At 44.5% G+C, this 21,999-nt stretch overlaps 1 protein-coding gene across 1 annotated transcript in view; it reads right to left on the reverse strand.

Moving 5' to 3' along the window:
- The window catches only part of MAD1L1 (mitotic arrest deficient 1 like 1), a 454,057-nt gene that overhangs the window by 160,428 nt on the left and 271,630 nt on the right, over positions 1–21,999 (reverse strand). The window contains exon 16 of the mRNA XM_033166736.1: positions 8,191–8,398. Coding sequence (XP_033022627.1) covers positions 8,191–8,398 — 208 coding nt within the window. The remainder of the gene's footprint in view (positions 1–8,190; positions 8,399–21,999) is intronic.

The following is a 21,999-nucleotide window of genomic DNA, read 5'->3' on the forward strand; positions in this document are numbered from 1 at the left end:
TCGACAGTGTTCTCGAAGCTACTAACATGAGTTTGGCCAAACTGCGAGAGGCAGTGAAGGATAGGCGTGCCTGGTGTGCTCTGGTCCATGGGGTCACGAAGAGTCGGACACGACTGAACGACTGAACAACAACAACAAATTATAGAAAAAGCTGTATCATAGAAAATTCTACAGCAGGCATCTCCAAACTTGGCCCTCCAGATGTTTTGGGACTACAACTCCCATCATCCCTAGCTAACAGGACCAGTGGTCAGGAATGATGGAGGGCCGAGTTTGGGGATGCCTGTTCTACAGTGATGGTTTTTTTTTTGTTTTAGGAGATACAACAAGCAGAATTAAATCCCATATGGCAGGGTTGGAGGATCAAGGCTGCATTAGCATCTTGTTAGGCACCTTCCAGGAGCTGAATGCCAGTGATAGGAAGGTGTTAGCAGCTCCGAGGTGACCTCCCCCGGGCGCAAGACTGGGCGATATGTAGGGAGGTCCTGGGCTGTCCAGAAGACAAGACCCCCCTGTTGGCCTCACTGATGTGGTCCAAAGGAAAGCAGAGCAATATACATTTGGCACCAGCTTAGCTGCAGGAGTTGCTGGAAGGAGGCATACAAGACACCATCTAACTCCACTCCAGATTTGTGTAGGGTTTACTCCTTAGCCTTTTCTTCTCCCCAAAATATTCTGCAAGACAGTGGGTATAGATAGTTCCTCAGAGTTTACTCCCAAAGCCTTTCTCACGAATGAGTATAGTCGCAAGGCTGTGCAGGTTTGGATTTAGAGTTTTCCTTCTTCTATGTGGACGGCCTTTCCAGGCTGATGAGCCTCATTTGCCCCTCACTTCTCTCTACAGCTCTTGCATAAACTGCCTTCTTGACCACTGGATCCACTATTGGTCTCATTTGCTCGATCCTCCAGGGCCTGTCTTTGCATGCACTGGAAGTCCCTAACTCACCAAGAGACTGAGATCCATCATTTACTCTCACCCTCACCTGGCCAGCTGAAACCATTCCTAAGGCAAAAATAAAGAAACAGTAGGCTGCAAAACTTCAGGATTTCTGTACATACATGCACAGTATCTCCATTTTTTATCCTAACAAGCAAAACATACTATTACAGTTCAAGGGCGTATTGCAGACAAAAATAAGCACTCAAGGAGTGCATACAGCAGGCCTTGCAAAAGAGGCTGAGGTCTAGAAGAAGGGGGCATGGCCAAGGGAGAGTCTTGAGGGTCAAGCAGAAGGAGCCAGAGGGCCTCATTTGGTGATAGATAGAGGACACACATAGGCCTCTTGTTCTCCCAAACATCCTGTCTCATTACCTGTGTGGTGTGCAAGGGAAAATGGGGTTCCACTGAGTGCAACTGAGGATCTTCTGCAAGAAAGGGGTACATCCTTGTGTGAGTGGTTCATGCACCATATGTGAACATTTCTCCTCTTGCACTGATTGCAGAGAAAGTATGAGAAACCAGCCATGAACATTCTTAATGCCACCCAAAGCCCTTTCTAGCACACTCTAATGGCACGTGCGCACAGCCTCATCAGCCTCATCAGCGGGCGGGCAGGCTGGACAGTGACTAATTTTACTGTCTCTGGCTTGTCACTTCAACACGATTAGATTATTTTAATGTTAATTCATTACCCAATTTAATTCCAATTAATAATCTCTATTACAAGGGTTTACCATGGCAGCGATCACGAGTAAATTTTCTGCTTAAGTTCTGTTCAGACTAAACGTCTAAATTCATGACAAAGCTGTCAGTTCACTTTGCAATTGATAGTTTTAAAGAAAAAGATTTGAGGCTTTCAGACAATGCTCAAATCACACTGTAGCTAAAGAACGGGCTGGTTGCTCTGTTCATTATTATGTGTTCTAAAAACACAATATCACATTTTTACAAGACTCATTTAGGTTTAAGAAGCCCATGTAAATAAAGGTATGTTCTACCTCTCAAACTATTTGTCACCTATCATAAAACATTGATATGTGATTTACGTAATTAAAAAGCAAACATCAAGTTTAACAATAAAACAATACTCCGCCCCCCCCCCAAAAAAAACCCACAGGCACACAGAAACAGGCATGATTATCATAATCTCTCAAAAGCCTGAGAGAAGAGGTATGTCTTAATCTGGGGCTGAAAGGATGTTAATATTGGCAATAGGGAGGCTCTTGCTGGGGAGTAAAGGAGCTGCCATTCAGCACTCCAGATTATCAACAGCAGTTGGACCTAGCGGATAATGAAGTTTCAAGCACACATATTCAGCTAGAGGGAAGGAAAAACGCCTAGAGGTATGTGTGTGCATTTAAGAATCAAGTGGTATATACATTTTGTTAAAATAAATAAAATAAAAATGAAGAAAACATCGGTTACAGAGTTCAGCATTTGCTGCCACCAGGTTCACATTCTGGGGATGCCTATGGAATAACCCAGCCAGAACACACAGGAAAGCTCACCGAGTCATGGGTATCGGTCAAAAAGGCACAGTTAGCTTTGAATTCATAAACAAGCAAATAGTCCAATTAATGTCCGATGCCCAACAAAAATTGGAAAGCCTATGGGGGAAAGTTATCAAGATTTGGGCACAGTTTGACATTTCCAAGAAGTAGCAGTGGCAATGGGAATACTGGAATACTCTAACTTATATGATGATGATATCAAATTTGGCCAGCCAGCAGCTGAAATCTTTGCAAATCAAGGAAAGATGTGCAAGCTCATCTCTGCTTTTCCATGCATCCTTAGCCATTACCCAGTGCATATTATGAGTGGGCCTCATTCTCTTGGCTGTTGGGCAAGTGCAGAGGTTTAGTTCAGGCACACCTGCTCTGGGGTCTTTGTGTGGGAAAGACAAATCTGCAACTTCCAAAGCACCTGGGAATGGGGGTGGGTGGGGAAAGAATATCAGATTACTCTTGAATAAAGCATCTTAAGGAGTTGAGTCAATCACCCCTAACCACCACAGAAACATATTCGCTCACTCCCACACATCGACACTAGACTGACACAGCAGAGAGACATGAGTAATATATACTTCCAAAGGGTTTGCCTTGCTTTCACTCCTTGTCATTTCCTGACAGGAATTAATTGTCAAGATTGATCTGCAGTGCAACAGACCCATTCACTAGTGACTATGATTAAACAGGAATTCTATAAGGGGTTGTACTAAGGCAGCCAAAAATAAAATAATCGGAATTATTTAAGTAGGCATGAGAAATAGTTTAAAAGCATGCAAGGTACAGAGTGAAATACAGGAAATTGAGATTAAGAGTAAAGAACACACACACCCCTTCTTGCATTTCAAACTGTTATCTGTCTGGAACCAATAACGTCAGCTACTTCTTCGCTTCAGAGTCCAGATACACTTGATGGGCGCATCGAATTATGATTTATTATATATTTCTGTAATAATATATAATAATAAACCCCTTTTAAAAATTAATATTCATAATTGTGATTTATGTATGTATTATGAACAGTAGCCCTGGAAAGAAAATCTTCTAATTGTGTGTGTGTGTATGTGTATATTCAATAAAGTTTCTTTTGAAAATGGAAAAAAACAACCCTGTCACAAACTGCTTATCTGAACTTTTGTTTAAAGGACAAGAGAATTGCGAAGAGCTATTCATCACATAACAACCTGACTTTGGCCAACACTGTTTCACAGGCCAGGTTTAATAATTGAGTCCAGATCTCTGGAGCATTGCAGCCCATTCTGAATAATGGAGCCATTGCAGCTCTGCCCCATTAATAAGCTCAGGACCATCTTGTTTGCCATTTTCACACCACAAAAGGGGGAATGGGGGAGGACCAGTGTTCGTAAGGCACACCGTTCAAAATGCTTCTTCTCAATAACCATGTCACCCGTTTTAATAGAGACTATTACAAAGCAAATGAGAGAAAAGCACCACTGAACACCATGGCAGGTTGCCAAGATCACAATACAGCCTCCACTGGCTGTGCTCAAAGAGATTTAGAGTCCAGCGTAACCTTGATTTTTAATGGAGTCGCATTTAATGAGCTTTAGCACCCATCATAAAAATTTCCTTATTACCTCACCCACAACTTAGAACCGCCATCAGCGGGCACATGGTGCATTCTTGTCTGCTCAGAAGGTTTAATAGCAGCCAACACATTATCATCAAAGCCATCAGAAGCAGCATCCTTAATGTTTGTCTGATTATTTTTCGTTCCTGTAATTATAATCCATTGAACCTTAAATTTAAATAGCTATGGATCACAACCAGCTTCCTGGCTGGCTATGGTACACCCATACTTTTAGCCCTGAGAAGATGAGGCAGCTCAGTACATAATGCCTAGGGACAGAGAGTAAGCCACCTCCTTTTAACCCACCCAAATACTTTGAAGGTACCCCTAAATTCCAAGGCTCACATAACACACACACACACCTGTATCAAACCAAATGCTTCATCTAGCCCAATTTCCCAGTGGCTGGCTAGATGTCTCCCAGAAGTCCATAAGCAGGGCACCACGGCAATGACCTACCCAGGCTGAACTGCAGAAAGCAAAAATAATAACAAGAATTGGGGGAACCTTTGACATGAGCTATTCAGACAACCACCTGTGCTCCCTCCAAACATTTGGGAATTTAGTGAAATTTGCCTGTCCAATGCATAACAGGCCTAGAGCCATCTCTTGTTTGAGACATGCTACAAAAAGTATATCACATGGCACAAACTTTTAGAGAGGTCAGGACAAGCCAGATACATGGCTGAAGGAAAATTGGAGGAAATGACAACAATGAATGATGAATCAGAAGGCTCAGACATTCAGAGGGAATGGAATCGTAAGAGCAGATTACACCCCAGGGTGTCATTGGGACAGTCACAGGCGAGAGCTCACTGCAGTGTTCTTTCTATGACTGATACGAGGCAGTAGCCAGTTCCTCCAACACTAGGGCTCTGCACAGTTCAAGCCCTGCATATGTGCATTTCTAAGACTTGCAGTACATTTGCATTTGACTCATAATGTGCTTAACTACTGCTAAATTAAAAGTGAATTTGCATTGCCCGTGATTGTCCCATGACCATAAGCTGCATTAGTGTGGTGTCCACTCTTGCCACACTCTTTACATCACAGAGAAATCCACACTTGCATATGCCCATTACAGTGGGAGCGCCACAATGACAAAAGCTCATGCTGCAGATTTGTGGATATGTAGAAGGCCCCATTTCAACAATGAAAGACTCCAGTAAGAAGAAAAAATGTGGATGCTGGATCAGACCAAAGGCAAATTAGTCCAGCATTTTGTTCTCCCAGAGGCCAACAAGATGCGCAGATGGGAAGCCCACAAATAGGACTTCAGCACAATGGTGCTCCCCCAAACTGTGTTCCCCCAGAAACTGGTATTCGGAGGTATACTGTCTCTGATGCTGGAGGTTGTACATAGCCATTATGACTAGAAACCATTGATAATGTTATTATCCAAGCAGGTAGAAGACAGGATTGCTTGGGTCAGCTTTTTTGCCAAGTGTTCTAGTTCTGATGGAGAGGAAGCCTTTAACAGCTCAGGAATGCAATACCTCAAGGGTGGCAACCCAGGAACAGGCCTTTTCCGTGGTGGCTCCCTGTTTGCGGAATGCTTTCCCAGGGATGTTTGCCTGGCACCTTTATTACATAGCTTTAGATGCCAGACAAAAAGGTTCCTTTTAAACCAGATGTTTGGCTGATTAACATTCTATGGCCTTTTAAATTTGTTTGTGGGAAAGGAATTATCACTTTGTTTTTGTTTTATTATGTACTTAGTGGTTTCATTTTGTACTTTTATGTTATGAACTGCCTTATGATCTTCGGATGAAGGGCGGTATACAAATGTTTAATACATACATACATACATACATACATACATACATACAAGGCTGACCAGCTGAGTCCACACAGAATTTCTGCCTCATTATGTTACAAGTTTAACAAAGGAAGATTGCCCCTCAGCAATCTAAATTGTGCAATATAGGTTTCCACTGGTGCCTAAGGTTGTGCAAAACAGGACAGTGCCTAAAATGATGCCCAGATATTGTCAATGCCACTACTAAAGGTCACTTGAGGGCTAAATCAAATTCCACTCGTCACCAGCCCACAGTAAATCCAAAGTACAAACAAGCCCTTTGGGTCATGAACACATTAAGGCATGCTAGAGAAAACACACGGCCACACTTAGAAATGAATTAAAGAGAGGCATTCAGCAATAAATTACAATACAAGTGACCCAGCTGCTCAGTTTGCTAGGCAGGGACAGGCTTGGAGAGCAGGACCCCCCCACCCCCGCAAATGATTGAAAATGCTGACCTGGACCATTTGCTCTTTTTTGAGGGGGAGGAATCACTCTGAGGTTGGGGGAGGCCCTCCATGAGTCATAGGAAAACAATAAATTTGCCTTTTAAGTAAAGCTAGATAAATTGGTCTGTCATCTCTTCCTCCTAGCTACCACTCCACTACCTCCAACTGGACAGCTGAAGCAAATGCTGATGATGGGGACATTTGGAACCAATTTCTCTCCCCACACACACACACATACACCCCAAAAAAGCTATTAAAAGGAAAGGTTTCTTGTCTGCTCTTAGGCTTGTTCATATGATTAAGACTCAGACTTTCATCACAGGGTTGTTATCCTGATATGCCTTGTCTGCACTGAGCATGGACTGGGGCATTCCAGCTGCAGCCAACTATCTTGGTTCATTCACAAATCACTTTGCTTATCTATCTAAGGAACTCCAAATTCCACCTGCCAGAGATTAACTAGCCTACAGTTGTTTACACAATCCCTCCCTCCTGGATGAGAAGCGCCCGATATGTATCAAGGATGGTTGGGCCATTTTTCAACGACTAAAATGAACTCGGAGATTGCAGTTCTTGCAAAAACAAGGTCCTTGTTAGCACAGTACAGAAATATATGTTGTCTCTGTAAGCAACATCCATCCACCATGTTCCTTTTATTGCTGCTGCATGCCTGAACCCTCTTAGCACTGCATAAACCTTGTCCCCAACTTGTTAGTCAGAGACATCACACACACACACACACACACACACTCACACCCCTCTGCCTGCTCTGACAAGGCCTATCAGCAACACGTCAGTCTTCCCCTACACTGACCCCCCCCCCCAACGCTGGTGGAAGAATTCTGCAAGGCTCCAAAGTCTGTTCACTACTTTGTGTTATTTTGTTTGGTACTGACAAAGGTGTTATCCTTTTTGGATTTTGGGTCTACCCCACTCCACAATGGAGCACAATGAGAAGCTCTGTTCAGCTACAACTCTGTATGCGTCTTGGAACTGTGTATATATATTTTGGCTGTGCTCTGAGCAATGAATGGGGTGCTACTGCAAAGGAAGCAACGATTAAGCATCTGGATGAAGACAACATAGGTGCAAGCTTAATCAGTTCTCAGAACCTTTGTCACATCTAATGCAAGCCAATGTTCCGATTTGGTCTTGAATCATAGAATCATAGAGTTGGAAGAGACCACAAGGGCCATCCAGTCCAACCCCCTGCCAAGCAGGAAACACCATCAAAGCATTCCTGACAGATGGCTGCCAAGCCTCTGCTTAAAGACCTCCAAAGAAGGAGACCCCACCACACTCCTTGGCAGCAAATTCCACTGCTGAACAGCTCTCACTGTCAGGAAGTTCTTCCTAATGTTTAGGTGGAATCTTCTTTCTTGTAGTTTGAATCCATTGCCCCGTGTCCGCTTCTCTGGAGGCTTTCTGCAGCAAGCATCTTCCACTGAGAATTGGGTTGAGTCAAAATTTACATTTCTTGGGAAAGATCACCTCCTTTCCCCATAAGGGACACCTCAGTTATATGGCCAGAGACTCCTTGTGCTCTCACTCTACTGTGCAATAACCCCTGTGGTGAGCAGTGCAACTGTCTCCAGATTACAGATCTCCAAAGTCACACTTCTTATGATCACACATGTAAAATACGGGTTCATGTGTGTAGGTCAATAGACAACAAGCAGAGGTATATCAGGCAGAGGTATATCAGGCAGAGGTATCATTTAAGGAGGGTGGATTCGGGGAATCTCCCTTTCCACCCAGGAGCATTTATATAAGCTAAACACTCTAAACCGCTAAACTGACTGTGACTATAAACAATTAAATGGCTCTCAATGCACTCTGAAATGCTGCCCTTTGCTACACAGCAACACTATGATGAATGAGTAATTGACCAGGCAAGCGCATACCTGCAATTTCTTGAGCTGACTGGAGACTTGCCGCCCCCTCAAGTTTTTCTGGGATAGAGTCTCCTGCTTCCAGTACTCTGACCAGCTCTCTCAAGCGTTGGCATTCCTCCCGCAGATGCGCTTGCTCCTCAAGACGCTGCTGCTTAGCCAGGCTTGCTGGGTTCAAGCTGAAGTGGAGCACTTTAGTTTTACTGGGATCGTGATAGCCCTACAAAACATGGGAAAAGTAGCTCATTAGGACCGACAGGGTCAGCTTACTGGAGAGAATTACACACAACCACAGCACAGCACTGCAGGCAGAGGGGAAGCGGAGAATTGCACACAAGCATTTCAAAATTAGGATTCAGCAAAGGCAGACTTATCTGTTGAAGTGAGAGTTACCTTCCAATAAGCTTGTCACCTGAAACTTACTTCCATGGTCTGCATTCATGCAGTTAAAAAGCCCCACTCTGCTTCTGCCTTGCAGCGCCTCACTCGCTAGCCCCCTTTGGGCACTGGGCACCCTGACTTCTGGTGTAGCCGGGCTGTAGCACTATGTGGGACAGCAGGTGGTGTCCCCCTCCCCTCCCCTTGTGACCACATCGCAATTGTGCCCCGGTTGCTTGCTGGTGGCACCATGCATTCTGCAGGCCACTTTCCTGGTGTGCGCTGCGACAGCATCCACTGCCATTAGGAAGCTGCCTTAATGAGTTTGCCAGTCCTTTTCCCCCCATTACGACTTTGTTCACATACACAACACTGCAACATCCGGCTGGCCCTTTCCTGTGCGCCTTCTTTGCCATGGTGCAGTTCAGCCCTGAGCATGTCTACTCAGAAGTAAGCCCTGTTGAACTTGAGTGCCACTTACTCCCAGGCAAGTGTGCATGGGATTGCAACCTGGGCCTTGATTCTGCTATTTTAACATGTGAGATTAAAGGCTCTCCAGAAGCAGCAATCTGTCAGGGATTCTTCAGCTGTGACTGCTGCCTTCGGGGGGAGGACTGGATGGCCTTTGGGGTTGCCCTCTAGCTCTACAATTCTATGATTGTATATGAACAGTGACTGGCAAGGGCCATTTTTGCTTAACTTATCAGATGATAACAAATAGTTGAATTTATTACTGTATAGGATAATCCCAAGCTCTATGTCAGCCCAAGAGTTCATTCAAGAGTTCATTCATTCTAACAAAGCGTTATTACTGGATCTTTTGCATTTGTCTGTTGTATATGTTGTTGTTGTTGTTGTTGTTGTTGTTGTTGTTGTTGTTGTTGTTGTTTTAAGTCAAAGCTTCCAATCTGCAGCAGGGCACAGCACCAGACTAATTTAGTACTGTTGTTCTCTTTCATCACAAAACTCAAACATGGCCGTTGTCACTGAATTGTGTCGGCATTTCCCGAGCAAGCTACTAAAAGGCATTTCATGTTGCACTTTCCCCAAGAGGTGAAATACACACACACACACACACACACACACACACACCAGTTTAGCTGATGAGCCAGGTCCTAGAATAGCTGATTAATTTCCCTTCAAAGTGAGACAACAGTGAAGTTAAATTTACGTCTCCAGAAAACGCAGACAAAGAGCTTTGTTTAAAAAGAAAAACGAAAACAAGAGCAATGATTCTGTTAGTCTAGATATAAAGTCTCAAAGGCATGTCACATGATCACATTTTGCACATATGCACTAAGAGTTTGATTCACACTTGTTCCCCAAGTGTGGTGTTTGGCATGCACACACCAGTCCCATGTGACCAGCTCTCTTTGCTTGTGGGAGAGTTGCCAACAGGAAGGAAAGGAAGTGAGCAGCAGGAGACTCGTGTGCAAGGAGGAACACCCACACAGAGTGGTGGGATCATGCCTCCAGTGGTTCAAGGAAAGGAGGTGATCAGATCAGCCCACCAGCTAGAGGCTTCACTAACTGTCCTGACTATTCAGCCTCCACATACCAGCAGAACACCATTCCAAATGCCAGGCCCTGGAGGCTGGAATAAGACCATCTGCCTGCCTGTCGTGGCTGGAGTGTTGAGCTAGGAGCTGGCAGACCAGGGTTCAAATCCCCACTTGGCCATGAAGCTCACTGGGTGACCATGAGCTAGTCACTGCCTCTCAGCCTAATTCCACCTTGTGGGGATTAAATGAGGAGGGAGAGAGCCATGTGCGCCACCTTGAGATCCTCGGAGGAAAAAGCGGGCTAGAGATGCAATAAATACATAAAATAATAAACAAACTCTCCTGCTCAGTGGTGATCATATAGGATGTCCTGTGCACAAGGGCCCACAGGTTACAGGGGGCCCAGCAAACCCACAAAACTCCTTTGATTTGGTCTTTGAAAAAGTTTAATGTTTATTGGTGTCAAAAATCAAAATATTAATATTCTAACAAAACTTTGCCATATCAATTAATATTACATATAAAGACGCATGTATAATTTATATACATCCTGAAGTTATGTACTTCATATTTAATTAAACGCCTTTTCATAATGTTTCATCTCAGATCAGAAGGTATGCATTGGATACTGGTGTATGAATTATATATACAGTGTAATCGAACTAGACTGGGAGGGGAGGGATGTATTTCACACAGGGACCCACAACCAAGTCTGGCCGCCACTGGCCCTGACTCTTTCCACCCAGTCGGTAAAACTCAAGAGATTGATGTCCAATGGTTTTCTGCATCCAGGAGCTGGCCCCTGGGGGAGTTTAAAGGGGACAAATTTAATCCATTTGCTGAAACTGTCTTGGAGCATTTGGTAATGGTGACTGAGTTTCTCATGGCCCCTGTGATTCTCAATAAAGCAGATGCTCAGGTGGAACTGGCAATTTGACTCTCCAGCGGCACTCAAAACGAAAGCAAAATGAAGCTGGCAGCAAAGTCAGAGCAAAAAAGAAAGCCCTTCACTGGGCTAATAAAGAACACAAAAGACTATGTGGAGCTTCAAAGTATCAATTTGATGAAAACGGAAAAGCTTGATTTGCTTGATTTATTGGAAGCGAGAGAGGGGAGGACCTGGGGAGGTGGCTGAACAGGCCTCTCAATCCACCCCTTGTGACTCTCCTGAGCCCATGCCCTTTTCCCAAGCCACACCCATGCTCATTGCCAGCCTTGCTCCACACCCTTGGAGTGTTTGGGCTTGGCTGGAATGGGTCTTTGAACTGGGATGATGCCTCTTACTTGCCTGGGTAGAGGGCACAGGTGAGTGTGTGGCAGTGCTGCAGCTATTGGGGAGGGCAGCTAGCCAGGTTTTTTTTGACCCAGGTGAAAGAAAGCCTACTTTTGCCCCGGTACGTGGAAATGTGACTTTTAGAGTGGAACGTACCTACTGTCCCAGGTAGGAGTAATGCTCATTGCTGTACCCACTTTTGCCTCTGGGCCCGTCCGCCCACCCACCGGAAAGCTGCTAGTGAGAAAATGCAGCCCCCCAGGGCAAAATAGTCCCTTGCCACTTTGTGATCTACTTTGAGCCTCGGTGAGAAAAGTCATGCAAACCTCCAAGTTCTTGTTCTAAAAGTAAGAAACCAAAAAGGGTGAAGTCTTACATCGCTAACTGGGCAGCTGTTTGTACACTTGGCTTTCTCAATAAACTGAAAACAAAGTAGCTAGTTTTACTTTGTTTTCTTTTTCCAAAGAGCGAAATGCATGATCAGAGCAGCAGCCCAACACTTCCCTGGCCAGCAATAAACCCTTATGTAGAATCTGTACTATGGCTTATGATTTCACAGTTGATCCATTTCAAAAGCAAAGCTGGAAATATAAAGAACCATTTTTCACTCCTTCCTTTCTCAGAGGTGGCAGCAAACACCATAGAAGCGTATAGGTTAAATATCTCACAGCTGTTTTACTGCCCTCTAGTGACACGTATCCAGCCGCTCAGACACCTCATTTAAACAACAGAGCACAGCTATGTAAAATGCCATTGGAGGCTGGGTCCCCGGAAGGTATTAAAAATCACCAGCACAATGCAAGACTTAAAACCTTGCTCAAGCAGTCAGTGCCCTGGAACTGTCATAAAGCAGAGAGGGGAAGCATGCAAAGGAGGATTAGTAGAGATTGGCGGAAAGTGTCCTGTGTTTGTGTGAGACCATTTTGTCGGCATGTATGCCATGGCAGCATTCAGGGACAACCAATAACAACGCATGTGCCTGCCTGCCCCCATCCCCTCACTGAAGTGGTAAGATACTGCGGATCAGGACCAAGTCAGAAATGGCCGTGACGTCTATTTGTTCTGCCACTTTTGCAAACTTTGGAAACTGTGTTAGATGCAAGGCATCTACCTCTAGGAATCTGAGAAGAGCAAGAAGAAGCCAAAATGTTTCACCCTCTCAAACAAGTCGCTGATTTCAAGGACTACAGGTTATGCATAACATTTTATGGCAACAATCGTATCAGGTATAGTCTGCCCCGGACTCCACCTGGATCTAGCACAGCGAAAGCTTCCCTGTTCACACTGAGAACGTGTCAAAAATGACATAGAAATAGAAAATGTGAATGTTATGAACGTTAAGCTTCTCAAAAGCTTGTAGAGTTTTGGGAGATGGCTGTGGAACATCCGCATCCTCCCTTCAGACAAGCAGCCCAAGAAGAGAGTCCAGTCGGCCCACACATTTGGGGTGCTAAGACCCAAGATCTTGTGATTTGATGCTACCACTGCAACATAACACATACTTGAACTAAATGCTCTGCCCCACAATGGCCCAACTTGAGGTCCCAACTTGATCCTGCTGGTGAAGCAAGGGAGGCACAAACAAACAGAAATTATAGGTGCCAGCCTTTGCCAACCCGATGCCTTACAGATGTTCTGGAGTCCCATCAGCTCCACCATACGGATGAGGACTGATGTATACCTTTCCTGCCACTGCCTGCTAGAGGAGGGGTGAGGGTACCCCAAGTACTACATGCAGCCCTCGGAGTCCCTCTGTTTCGTCATCAGGACCTTCTCCCAGTCACACCCCTCGCTGGTCTTGCTTCGCACCCTCCTTGAGTTTTTGCTGTGTTGGGATGTGCCCTTGAACTCTGACAATGCCTCTTCCTTCCGTGGGTGGAGGATAAAGAGGGGTGTGAATGCGTATAGAAATTAGACAGCTGTAAAAAGGTTAAATTTACATGCATCGCTCCACTTGCTTTTGCCTCTGGCATCACCTACCACTGCCACATGGCCCGTAGAAAGGAATACGACCCTCAGGCTGAAAAAGGTTCACCATCCCCATGACAGAGCCTAGATAGTTTTCCAGTTTCCATCTCTCTTTCTCTCTTATCCCATTACATCCCCCTCTTTTTATAGCACAGACCTTGCAAGAACATGCACTTGCAGGCACCCCAGGTTCGGCGGTGGTGGAGCTCATCCCACTCTTACATGGTACTCCACACTCAAGTCATTGTTTGGGATAGATTGCACTCCATTTAAAGACAGACGCCTGCTGGAAAAACACATTGCAATTCCGAGCCAATACTTTAGGGCTGTAACAGAATCCATCTCATTTTAAATTTCCGGGAAAGATCACTAATGTATTTCTATCATCTGAAAGCTCACAGCCCGAGGATGCCTTCCACTGTATACAATTGACTGCGGAGGAGCCAGAAACCCTTCCACAAAGGGCCTGCAGAAGAAAGGACAACAGAAGCTTGGAGTCCTTTTGCACTAGCTGCTGAACCGAGAATAGATCCAGTACCTTCCTCAGTGTGACTGCTTTATGGGGACACAAACACACACAGAGACAGGATATGTCTTTTACAGCCTGAATTCTGCCTTCTCTTCAAGTAAGCAGGTCTTCTGCAGACCTCTTCAAGTAAGCATAAAGCCAAGGAATGTCTTTCATAAAGGAAAAGCACAAGCTTAATACCAACTGGCAAGTTCTTACCTAATAAAGCAGTTCAACAATAAAGAGAAAGCACAGGTTGTATCATAGGGACGGAGAAATATTTAAACTCCCTTATTACTTTGCTGACAAAGATGTACAAGGTCAACAAGACAGGTCCAGACAGACCTTTTTCAAGCAATGGTTCAAAAAGTCCAAGGTGGATTCTGTCACAGCAAATTGGGATTTTCCAAAGCTGTTCATCCTTGGTCCAGCAGTAAATAGGTTGTGCTGTTCCTACTCGGGCATCAGGTCAATTATAAATGCAAAGGTCAAATACAAATCAAATCATGACTGATTTCCTCAGCTGGGTCCATAAGTGCCTGACTGCCAGATCCAGCATCTGGTTTTCACAGCAGCCAACCAGACGCCTATGGGAAGCTGACAAGCAGGATAGGTGAGCAGCAGTCCAGCCCTAATTTGTGCTCCTAAAACCCATATGACCAAATCACACTTAAGGCCCCCTGTGCAACAATTCAATCAGCATCCTGGGACTCACATGGCACAAGAGCAGCTAACTTCTCCTCCATGTTAGTGAAAAACTTTGACATTGTTATTGAGAATTCCACTAGGGAAGGGACAAATTCCCTTGTTGCTGCTCCCATACCCAATTCAACATCTGATGGGGAAACTGGATAAGGCAAAGGAGATGAGGCAATTTCTGTGATGGAATTTTATACTGTTTCAAATAGCAGCAGATGGTCATGTGGGGAAATTGCTAATAATCCTAACCCAATGCAGTACATCTCCAACATAGTTACATCAAGTGAAAAGGAGGGCACAGGGGAAAGACTTGCAAAATTTTGTTAGTGCCATACATAAGCTCTAATAAAAAGTAGGTGTAAGTCCTAAATAACTGTTTCAGAACTATCTCTTGTTGACACTGCCTCCTCCTGGAAGTGAACCAGAGAAGGTGGTGCCTATCTGAAGCAAAATAGCTTCTGACTCAATGAAAAATCTATCTCATCATCTCCAGGCAGCTGTGAAATACAGACATGACTGGAGCACTGTTTTGGACAGAAAGAGAAAAATGCCGTAATAGAAGATCTACAACCATCTTGCAGGAAGAATGGCAAAAGATAAGGTTTTGACAATTCGGAAATCATATCAGGGAGAGGTTGGTTTGTTCGTTTGTTTTGCAACACCACATTATGCAGACACTCTGGAGCTGGAGCTGCTTCTCCCCACTAGTCAAGAGTGGCGGGATGAGCATCAGGGACACAGAACTTCTGGTTTCATTCAGTGTTTTATTGAGCATTTTTGTAGTTTTGAATGCAATGATGGTTGGGAATAGATAATGCAGAGGAAGAAACCAATAGAATTCCTTGAAGCCACCCCTAAGGAATAAGGTTGACCTGGTACTTCAGACATGGCAGGCATGGGCAAGAAAGGCCACAAGTCAGCCTGATCTAACAAATTGCTTGAGTCACTCCTATCAGGTGAGGCTAACACAAGCAAGCTTTGTGAATTAACTTTTCCTTGAAAGCTCTTGGGTTTGTTTTATATCTACCACTAACATGTCAGTACGTAAAAAAGGAAGAAAAATAAAACGCGCTGCCATTTCCCCTTGTTGACCCTCATGACTACCTCATTGGTCAAGGCTTTGCCTTTACCCTTCCTTGCAACTGAAACAAAGGTCATGCAACCGGAGAGCATTTCCTCATCTCTCTCTCCTTTTCTTTTGTTGCCAAACTGTATTTGTAAGCTCCTTGGAGTAAAGACGGGTGGGGGGATGGAGTGAGGTCAAAACTATACTTAGTTATCTACATTTCAAGTTGGATTTGTCGTGTTTTAAATGTGTTGTAATTCACCCAAAGTCACTGGGATTTAGAAGTTCAATCAAAACCCGAGTTTTCAAAAAATAATAATGTGCTTATGCTTCAAGTTTTTCCGTTGAAATCAATAGCTTATTCAACCTTGACTGGATTGTGACCAATATCCAAATAATCTTTGAAGCCATTTTTCAAGGAAGGTTGGGAACAGTTACCTTTCCATTAATGTTTAGAGTCAAACTAGATGTTACTTTAATTGCACAGTTAGAACCATTCAGGGGCAGGGGGAGAGAGAGATTTAATTCGCTTTTTAGTAAGATGCAGGGGTGTAACATTCATTGTCACTGCAGTGCACAGGAAGGTTAACCCTTCCCACCTTAACTATGATCCCTACAAAAATTTCCACCACTATGGAGCAGGTACATGATTTCCATTCCCCAGCTGCTGGTCACTCAGCAGTTTTTTCCTTGCAGAGCATCAAACCCTTCCATGCTGTGCTGATTCAAGTGAGCCTGGACAGGTGGGAAAAGCACTAAACAGTCAGTCTCGTGTTTGTATGGATTTGCTCTCCCTTTGTGATTGCTTTGGCTTAGTCCTCAAATGTTAAGGAGTTGGATGAACTCATCCCTTCAGGAGTTGGATGAACTCATCCCTGCATGGCAACTGCAAACGAAGAGTAATCCTCTCCCTAAAAACTCAGCTTTGCTGCAGCAGCAGCTCCTTCAGTCTGCTTCTTTGCTCAGGCTTGTTCAACTGATTAGAGGAAAACCCTAGTCTGTTCTTATTGGAACAGCATCCCCATCTTGCCCTTGGTACAAAAGGCAAACATGCTCACCAACCGGCCAACTCTCTCTATTATGGCATATGACCACACCCTGGAGATTATGCAAAGCCCTCCACATGCACACATAAATGACTGACAAGTAAACAGTACAACCAGTACACAGGCAGAAGTAGGGGGCAGAATATGTCTGTCTCGCAAGATTCTAGAACTCCTGGTCATCCAATGAAACTGACTGGCTGGAGATTCAGGTAAAAGAAAGTATTTCATGCAACACCTTTTTTTAATGGTAGTTCACTGCCACAGGATATATAGCAATGGCCACTCATTTAACAAGTTCATGGAGGAGAGGAAGTTGACCAATAGTTAGTAACCATGACAGATTGCCCAGGTTCAGAGACACTGAACACCAGTACTCAAAGGACAACAGCCAGTTGGAGGCCATGGCTTGTTTGTGAGCTTCCTATGGGCACCTAGTTGACTACAGTCTGAAGCCAATGTCAAAGCAGATGGGCCTTCAGACTGAGCCCAAAGGGAATATTATTTTATTCTTACAGGAACACCAGCAAAACACAGTGTCCAGGATCCAGAGAACTGACAGCTACTTCTGTACATTGAAGGAACCATTGGATAAAGGTAAAAGAAATAAAGCAGGCATTTGCATCATACAGGGAGCCTGCTGCCAGAACCAGTCCTATCATTAGGCAGAGTGTAATCACAGCAGACAGGGACCCAGGTGGCGCTGTGGGTTAAACCACAGAGCCTAGGGCTTGCTGATCAGAAGGTCGGTGGTTCGAATCCCCACGACGGGGTGAGTTCCTGTTGCTCGATCCCAGCTCCTGCCCACCTAGCAGTTCGAAAGCACATCAAAGTGCAAATAGATAAATAGGGACCGCTCCAGCGGAAAGGTAAAGGGCGTTTCCGTGCGCTGCTCTGGTTTGCCAGAATTGGCTTTGTCATGCTGGCCACATGACCTGGAAGCTGTCTGCGGACAAACGCCAGCTCCCTCGGCCTATAGAGTGAGATGAGCGCCGTAACCCCAGAGTCGGACACGACTGGACCTGATGGTCAGGGGTCCCTTTACCTTATCATCACAGCAGATTGTTAGTTATTTGATTACTCCATTTTCATTTCCAGGGAGATTTTCTGCCTCACATGCCCCAATAACTTGGCCATACTTGGGTGCTATGCACCTTGGCTGGGAAGGGGGAAAGAGAATTTACTGTTCTGCCTCAAGAAGCAAAATGCCTTGCGATGATCCTGCCTGCTGAACAAAAACAGAGGGCAAAAAAGTCCCACTGGTCCTGCTCTCAGTTCTTTGGATCCCAGTCAGTACCTCTCTAAATGATTCCCTCCCCCTTCCGCCCTGCCTGCCCATGTTGACTCCAAAAGAGAAACTTAACCGCTCAAGCTAACTCCCAGCTGTGCAGCATAATTCCTTCTTTCATGTTGGACTTAATTCTGCGTTTTCCTATAAAGCTCATTTCTGGAATTAATTCAGAAGGGATTTTAAAGGGGATATCCCAGGAGAGAAAAGTAGCACAAATCCTCCAAGCTAGCCTGGAATCCTTATTATTCAAACATGAAGGGAAGAATTATAGTGCAGTATGGGGTAGAGAGGCCTCCTCTTTCTAAATGATACATCTCTTAAAGGAAAGAGAAACTTCAGTGTAATGAGCTTTACTGCTTAGTACACCTAATTGTCATAGTGTTGTGTTTCGGTTGTTTTTTTGTTGTTGTTGTTGTTGTTTTTTAAGAAAACATTGCCTTTTGAAGGGGAAAGGGGAAATGTGTTATTATTACTAGTAACGTTAGAGGAATGATCAGTTAGATCAAAACTTGTCTTAAAAGACCACAATCCAGTAATATGAGACCCCATAGGAGGTAGTATCAAGTGTTTCTGTTCATCCAGATGCTATTATTTTCAGATTAAGCAGAACCATAACATAATTCTTCACTGAGCTGACCTATACAAAACCTAAGAAATCTCTCTCTCCTCTTTACACACACACACACACACACACACACACACACACCAGGTCCTGTAGTCAGACTCTCAATTCAGTTTTTGTGAAACACTTTAATGTACACAATACACAAGTCAGTTTTCAAAGCATTCAGGTTAACAGGTATTACAGCAATCTAAGTTCATGGCTAGGCATAAGATAAGATGTTGTAAAAATTTACACACTCCCAAAGCTCACCTTTTGAAAAACAGTTTGTGTGCCGAGTCACAGGACTAGGCAAGAAAGCAGGCACTCCTCCAAGTAGTTTGGGTTTTCCGACTCCAATGCATTTGTCTCCGCATCCTTGGTGATAGGGCCAGCTCACTGTCTGATTTATCCCCAGGTACCTCTTGGGGATTTAGGGGAGGCAGTCTGATGGGATATGGTGCTTGGGGTGCCTGGTGGCACCAAGGCAGACTTCTACCTGGACAGTCCACTGAGCTCCTTCCTTGGATCCAGCATTCTCATCTCAATCACCTCCCCCCCCCACACACACACACTCACACACTGGCAGCGCATGAAATAACTCTCTGTATTCCCATGTGGTGGTATTGGTAACAGTTCTGAGATTCACTGTGAAATTCTGTGTGGGTCCCTTGACTCTGTCTATGACTTGCTGTAACATTGCTTGCTTATAACATTGCTAAACCTAAGAAGTAAGAAGTAAGTCCTATTTAGTTCAATGGAACTAACTCCCGGGTGTGTAAAGGACTGCAGCCTAAGCACCATAACAATTGCAACCTCATTCATTCAGAACTTGTGGCTCTGACAGCCACTTCTGTCAGTGCAGAACACAACTAAGATAAGAAGGTATCTGCTGGATGAGAGCAAAGACTGATCTAGTCCAGCATCCTATTCTCACAGTACCCAACCAGATGCTCAGGGGGAAGTATGTAAGCAGAACCTGACGTGTGTTGTGACACATGGCTGCATAGTTTATACAGGTCACAGAATTCATCTTTTCCTAGAACAGAATTTGGAATTCCTGAATTGGATGGATTGATGGGTGGAGATTTAGCACCAAGTATGTGGGTGGCGCTGTGGTCTAAACCACTGAGCCTCTTGGGCTTGCTGATCAGGTCGGCAGTTCGAATCCCCGCGACGGGGTGAGCTCCCATTGCTTGGTCCCAGCTCCTGTCAACCTAGCAGTTTGAAAGCACACCAAAAAAGTCCAAGTAGATAAATAGGTACTGCTCCGGCGGGAAGGTAAACGGTGTTTCCGTGAGCTGCTCTGGTTTCACCAGAAGCAGCTTAGTCATGCTGGCCACATGACCTGGAAAAATTGTCAGCGGACAAACGTCGGCTCAGTTTTGTACACATTCCTGCCTGTCCAATTTGGATCATAGTCTTGTGTACACTTACTCTGCTGCAAGACCCACGGAACCCAGTGGTTCTTAGTTTAGAGGGAAGATCTCTTATAATTTTAGCCTTTTTGTTACATCAGCACTAGCATCTCAGTTTTGGGAAAACAGTGACTAGGATTTTTGGACGTTCTTTTCAAGTTCCCAGTGAATGCACTAAATAAAAAATCAGTATCTATGCTCCATCTACAGTATTGCACTTATTACTCAAAATCTTTTCCCCTCTCTTCACTTCTGTAGGGAGCAGCACTCCAGGCACCAGTAAGTGCAATTTTTTATTTATTTTTAATGCTTACAGCACCATTGTTGCAAGTGCAAAACAGTGAATAACTTGGAGGCTCCATGGCTGGGAAACGTGGTCACTAAAGGGCATGTTTTTCCATTATACGGGGATTTAGGGTGGACTCACATTCCATTGTAAACTTCCGTTCCCCTGAGATAATCCCCTTGTAATGAAACAGTTATCAGCATCTGGACAGGTGTTAAATGATGAGCTGCCAGGGGATTATCACCTCCCGCTCCTCTCCTGTCATGAGCAGAGGAGGCGGAAGGAGACAGCATAATAACCACACTTTGCCAACCGTCCTTCCATGTGAACGCCACCCTCCACCCCCATCACAGATATGAAACCAATAATTTCAGAAACTACGAACAGGTGAAGCTAAATTACAGCCAAGTTTGGCAATGATTTTAAGGTATGATGGGAGGAATGGTTTGCACAAGCGATTTCTGTCTTTTTGTGACTTGATTTACTAAGTGTATGGTTGGTTCTTGCTTTGGAAATCTCAGGGCATCTTACATTGGCACGCCAGACAATCTCCCATTCTGGAATTTTGTATAGGCTGAGACCCATTTAGCTCTAATTTTGGGGAAATATCTTGTGCTCTCAGACCTTTCTGTGGCCTATAAAGTGCTACTTTCCCCACCACATTTTTTCCAATTTCCATACTGGAGGGAGATTCTTCACCCTTTTATTTTTTGTGTACTGAAGTTTTCTGCAGACTTGGGATTAGCAAATACTGGAAAGGTCCCAAACTGTGAGAATAGGGCTGTCACCCAGCAGCTCACTATGCGTGCAAAGAGCCTTCAACTGAAAGAGTCAGCAATGCAAGGAGAATTAAAAAGCACAGTTAAACAGCCCCAAATCCTCATGCATATTTATAGGCGACATGGCAAGGAGGCTAAATCAATACTCCTCCCTTGCTCATTACGTATAGCTCAGGAAAAGTAAGATCCAGTAATACAGCCTCGTTATATCCTTCCCCCCCCCCCCCATTGAAGCCCTGGAAAATCTTATAGCATGGGAATGAACTGGTCCATTCTAAGAGGTGCTTATACAGCTTCATGTAGCAACAAATAATAAAAAAGAGTGTAGAGAAAGAGAAAGGGGTTAGAGCCATATCAAAGACAGAGATGGCTAAATCTTGTTCTGCTAAGCTTCTCAGAAATTTATGCACCATAACAAAGGTCTAATGTTAATGTTACGGTGAAGTGGGTACCAATGAAAATGCTTCCGTGTTGACTGCATACCACACAGCTGCCCTACATTTGTCAACTGGGCCCATACAATGACCTGATCAATAAGGTTAGGGTCTCTCCGCTGCAGTAGCTCAATGACTTTTCTGTCTTTACCTCCATCTCTCCTAGGCTTCTGTTTCATTTCCTCGGACAGTAGTTTTCAGATGCAAAACCCAGCCTTAACTCCTGGACTCAGCAATTGCCAAAGCCATCTGCAAGGCCATGATCCACAACCAAGTCATGGGCCCCAGGAAGAAGCCCCTCAACCATCTTATTCAGTGCAGAACTGAGATGGATGTGAATATTCCACAGCTGGCAGAAACCATTTTTGAGACAACAGCAAACAGGAGCTGGGTAGTATTGTTCAAACCTCTAATTGCAATGCCCCACCTCACAATGTACGGAAACGAGCATTTATAAAATACTTGGCATCTTGAAATAAACTGTTTAATCTCAGCAACTCTCTGGATAAAAGTGTCATGCAGGCCAAAACTCTGATCCAGAGCTGCTTCTTCAGGACCTCAGCCTTTGCCTCCAC

Source organism: Lacerta agilis, chromosome 13, assembly GCF_009819535.1.
Source record: "Lacerta agilis isolate rLacAgi1 chromosome 13, rLacAgi1.pri, whole genome shotgun sequence".
Lineage (NCBI taxonomy): Eukaryota > Metazoa > Chordata > Lepidosauria > Squamata > Lacertidae > Lacerta > Lacerta agilis.